Source organism: Montipora foliosa, chromosome 4, assembly GCF_036669935.1.
Source record: "Montipora foliosa isolate CH-2021 chromosome 4, ASM3666993v2, whole genome shotgun sequence".
Classification (NCBI taxonomy): Eukaryota; Metazoa; Cnidaria; class Anthozoa; order Scleractinia; family Acroporidae; genus Montipora; species Montipora foliosa.
In genome coordinates this window covers 16,195,275-16,200,274 of record NC_090872.1, presented here as the reverse complement: position 1 = coordinate 16,200,274, position 5,000 = coordinate 16,195,275, and the positions used below count along the sequence as shown (strand labels likewise).

Genomic DNA, 5,000 nt, shown 5'->3' with positions numbered 1-5,000 from the left:
CCCTCTAGAGGGTAAAGGAATTACCGACGTTAAATAAGGTGTACCTTTACCTTATTGGCTTTTAGATACTAAAGTGACTTGTTTACAAGGAAAATTCAATAGCTTAGATGACGAAAATTGTTATTTGCCTTACAGAGGATGGTGCAATGGAGGTTGCTGTGAAGACAGTCAAGGAAAATGCCGACCGTTTTGACATTAAGGACCTGCTGCAAGAACTGAAAATGATGAAGGAGATTGGGCAGCATCCGCATGTTGTTAGTCTCGTGGGAGCCTGCACCACGAGCGGGCCGCTGTATATAATTACTGAATACATCTCAGGAGGAAATTTGCTTAATTATCTGCGATACAGCAGGCCAGCTGATGACACTTATGTTAACATTTCTTCCACACTTAGCTCACGTGATCTTCTTAAAATCGCACTGGACTGTGCACGCGGCATGAACCACATTGCTGATAGGAAGTTCGTCCATCGAGACCTTGCAGCAAGAAATATTCTGCTCACCCAAGAATGCGAGGCTAAAGTCGCAGATTTTGGCTTGGCACGTGATATATATGGAGATGGACAATACGTGAAAAGCGGTGGAGGCAGACTGCCTATTAAATGGATGGCTCCAGAATCTATTGAAGATCAGATATATACCACAATGTCAGATATTTGGTCATTCGGAATCCTCCTCTGGGAGATAGTTACTATCGGAGGTGTCCCGTATCCCTGTGTTCCAGTAAATCTCCTCCTCACTAAGCTGTTGTGTGGGTATCGTATGTCTAAGCCAGCACACTGCTCCAACGAGTTATACGACTTGATGACGTCCTGTTGGGAGCAAGATCCTGAAGCTAGACCAACATTTTCTCAGATCTGCCTCATTTTGTCAGAGATGTTGTCCCAATCGGCTAGATCGTATGTCAACATCACAGTTAGCAATAGAAGAAAGAGATCTGATGGCAAGGTTGCTTATGAAATGCATAAACAGACCTTTTAAGTTTAGAGAACGAGTTTTGTCGTCAGAACACATCTAAGCTAGGATCAGCATTAGCGTGGTAATCAGAGGGAGGCTTCGTAGCAAGTTCAAGTTCAAGTTCATTTATTCACACTTATTCGACTACAATACAACAACAAAAAGAGTAAAAAAGAATAAAAACATAGCTAGCTATACATTGAATTAAACATAGCAAAGAAGAAAGTGTGTAGCAGCCAAAGGAGCCAAGCTTTCGAGTTGGCTGCTACCACAGAGCAGTTACAAGTGGGTGGAGGTTATGTAGTGCTTATAGAAACTAGTTATAAAGGTCTGGCTAAGTTAATCACACGTCTAACTATCAAGTAGAGAGAGTTTGTATTCTTTTTTAAAACTGTCAAAGCTAGGGGAGACACTTAATTTTTATGGGTATTGCTTCTCAGGTCTGTGATGCCACTACGCTAAACCTTGCCAGGCCATAATTAGTAGCTTGTGCTTTAAGTCAGTGACACACGCGATTGAAGATTTGTTGATCAACCAATTGTTGATGAGCAAATGTTGAACCGAATTGAAAAGTACACGGCGATACAAAGTGCATTTATTTGGGCTGCATTTCATGTAGCTATGATTACTACCATTTGCGTCCATCCTTGAAGCGTGACGAATTTTGCGCTCTGTTTTACTTTTTAAACGTTAACGGTTTGTCCGGTTATGTATCACTTTTGACCAATGAAACCTTGGCATTTATGTTGTAAAATTGGCAACCTTTTTGACAGCATACCAGCATGTTTTGTTCGCGTGCTCTCGAAGTTTTCAGGTTTTTCGTGAGAGCTTTCGGATTTGCATGACCGCCCTAATAACGTCTCCGCTGGTTTTGCAATGGAGACAAAAAAATCCAAAGTCAACAAGTTTGGAATGAGGTAAATTACCGTCCAGAAATCGCTTGAAATCAAGATTTTAAATGCTCCTTGAAACACGGAAGAGCGCGTGTGCGCAGAATGCCCTAGACGCAGAAATATTTTCTCCTAAATCTTTCTACCGGTAGTTTCACTTCGGTTTTGTGTTTTGTTTTCTCGTAGTTGCTGAATCACGTATCTCTTCTTGGTAAAGTATACCAAATTCCATATTTCGTGTCTTTGGAAACTCACGGAAGATAGATGCTGGTGCGTTCGATTGGGAAATCCGGATTTAGGGTAACCCTAATGCAAATGCAACACACAAAGAACCTTGACCCCGAGAGATTTGAATTGGGTGCAACATTGAGTTAGCCGAATCCGTTTATCCTTGAAAGCCTAATGATTCAAAAATTGAAGCGGAGCTTCAAATAGACAGAAAACTTTTCCCATCTGGAATTAATTAAGGTTCTAAATTATGGAGTTAGCGGACGGAACCTTTTTTACCCTGACGATGACCTGGTGTCGATAACGTTTGGATTTTGGATTTTACTTTTTTATATAGAATTTTTAGCCTTGTAAATAGTTTATTTCTAATAAATTTTTTATTCCCACAGTTTAGGGTAGGGTTAGAGTTAGGGTTATAATGGAGCATTCACATTTAAATGATATGGAAATACTTGAAACAAAACGTTTTGTTCCCAAAGGATTTGAATTGGGTACAACATTAGGGCCGTTTATACGACAGAAAACAATCCGCGGCTTACATAAGACGCGAACATCCCGTATAAATGAAACTAAATCTACGTTCACGGCTTTCTCAAGCCGCGGCTTATCCTGACGTGAAAGTTTATACTCGTATAAATAGTTCCTTTCGTGTATTATGTACGCCGCCGCCAGAGTAAGCCGCGGCTTATTTTCCCTCGTATAAACGGCCCTATTGAGTTAGCCGAATCCGTCTATTCTGCGGTTATGAAACAATCTCGTTCCCTCAGCCTCCGTTACCCTTGTCCAGCGGAACTGGCGCAGGAGGCCGTTCTCAGAGCTGCGATCCTCTTGGCCAGCGCCTCGGATCCAGAGCTCTGGCAAAGCTCTGGCAAGCTCTGGCAAGCTCTGGCAGGTTCCATTCCGTTCTCGTCACTGATTGGTCAGATGGCAACAAGATAAGAATGCTAACCGGAAGAGACCGGAAGCAATCGGAAGAGAATGACCGAAGGGATTCTGTTTTCTGTTTGCCGTACTTGCAACAGATATATTATTAGTAACAACCATCCTTTGGATTTATTTGGTGAAAAGGCAATTAAGAAGGAATCGTACGGGATTGAGAAGAGTTTTCTGGTTTGAAAATTTCTGTTGGCGATGGTTTATTACCATCGCGAATATGTAGAACTTGTTACGTTACGGTCACGACATTTCAGGACTTTGTCGAGACTTTGTGAAGACGGTTGTTCATTCGAAAGCTCAGCACGAGTCGGTTATCCGATCTAAAAGAAGGAGGTCTGTGCAGCAGAGCCCGTCCTTCACCAGGTGTGGGACGCGAGAAAAAAGGAGCAAGGTCAGCTGGTATATATGTTACCGAGGATTTTTTCTAAGCTCGATTCCTGTGTTTACAGTGTAATTATTGTTCATGTGTTTAACAACGCAAAGCCTTGACTCCTTTTGAATATGTCCGTGGTGAGGAAGAAAAGATTAAGCCAACAGCTAACCTGGTTATCGCGTACCTTACTCTTGTTGCAATAATGAAATTTGTAAGTATATTTTCTTTGTGCAACATCGCATTAAAGTTGAAACTTGATTCCTTCCATGCCCACTTTGCATTAGTTATAAGAAAATCATACAACTAAGGTTGATAAAAAAGGCTTCAGTTGAGACCAACCCCTGATGAAAGGGACTACAGCCCCTAATGAAAAATAGGGGTAAAGTGGGGAGGGGGGCTATCCAAAAAATGGATAAATTCCTGTCAAGTTCAAATCTCATGTGATCTTGGCAACCTGCTCCTTCTGGTAGTTTCTTATCCAGAGGAGAGCTTGAAGGATTCTCCTGCTGGTACACAGCTACTGAAAAACAACTTTTGGGTTCTCAGTTTTCAGAGGATTATTATGGCCACAGTAAATTGGGTACCTATTAGTTAACTTTCACATTGCTGTTTTGGGCTAGTATATAATTTATTAAACTGGTAAATTGTAGGGTCAGAAGAGCTTAGCCAATAACCTATTCTTCGACAGGCATCAACACTTGGGCTCATGCATGAGGGACCCCGTTACATGCTAAATTGTCTCCATGTTACATTGATTCCATACAGTGTTACGTTTAACAGGAAAATTTGGTTTTATCAAATATGTTGATAAAGGTCGAATTAGCACCATGAATGATTTGGAAAGCTGACGTTTCGAGTGTTAGCCCTTCCTCAGACCGACTGTTTAGTCAGCTGTCCCTGTTTGCACCATAAAAAAGAAAACCCACATGCATTTTGGACTATTTTGCTAGATGCACCTCACAAGCAAAGGCTTGGTTAAATCTGCTTCAATGGCCAGTGCTTAATAGAAAACTGCCTTTCGGACGTGCTTCTCTTGAGAGAAAGCAACCAATCAAAAAGTTATAATTATTTTGTTGTGTTATTTAAGCAATAGAGGACGTTTTCCATGTTTACATAGCCTCATCTAAATGCAAAGCGCAGTTGGGAGAATTCTAGACAGTTATGCAAACCCGAGACAGAGTCGAGGGTTTGCATAACATTCGCGCCCATATTCCAACCACCCAATCAAAACGTGCGTCTGACAACACATAACCAATCAAAACTGTGTTTACATACTCTCATCTAAACACAGCTATTGACCAATGGGAGTGTGTGTACTATCCTACCGGTAATTATTTTATAATTTAATTATAATGTGCAATGATATTCACATGCAAAGTACAGTGTACGTCTTATTGGCAATGATAATAAGGGATGGCGAATGGTAAAATCCAAGACTCGCCGAGACGCCGAGATCCTAGTCAAAACTCCGAGCCCGAGACTCCTTAATAAAAAGTTTCGAGACTCAAAAAAACTAAAAACAAACCATACAAAAACGATACTTCGAGACTTATCAAAAATGCTTTCGAGATTTCGAGACCCATGTTTTTCGAGGTACTATTCGCCACCCCTAATAAT

General features: G+C 41.1%; 1 protein-coding gene across 1 annotated transcript in view; it reads left to right on the top strand.

Annotated features, from left to right (window-relative positions):
* LOC138000024 (uncharacterized) overlaps positions 1-4,950 on the top strand; it is a 27,188-nt gene extending 22,238 nt beyond the window's left edge. The window contains exon 5 of the mRNA XM_068846141.1: positions 136-4,950. Within this exon, the coding sequence (XP_068702242.1) occupies positions 136-980 (845 nt within the window). The 3' untranslated portion in view covers positions 981-4,950. The remainder of the gene's footprint in view (positions 1-135) is intronic.
* Positions 4,951-5,000: the final 50 nt, after the last annotated feature.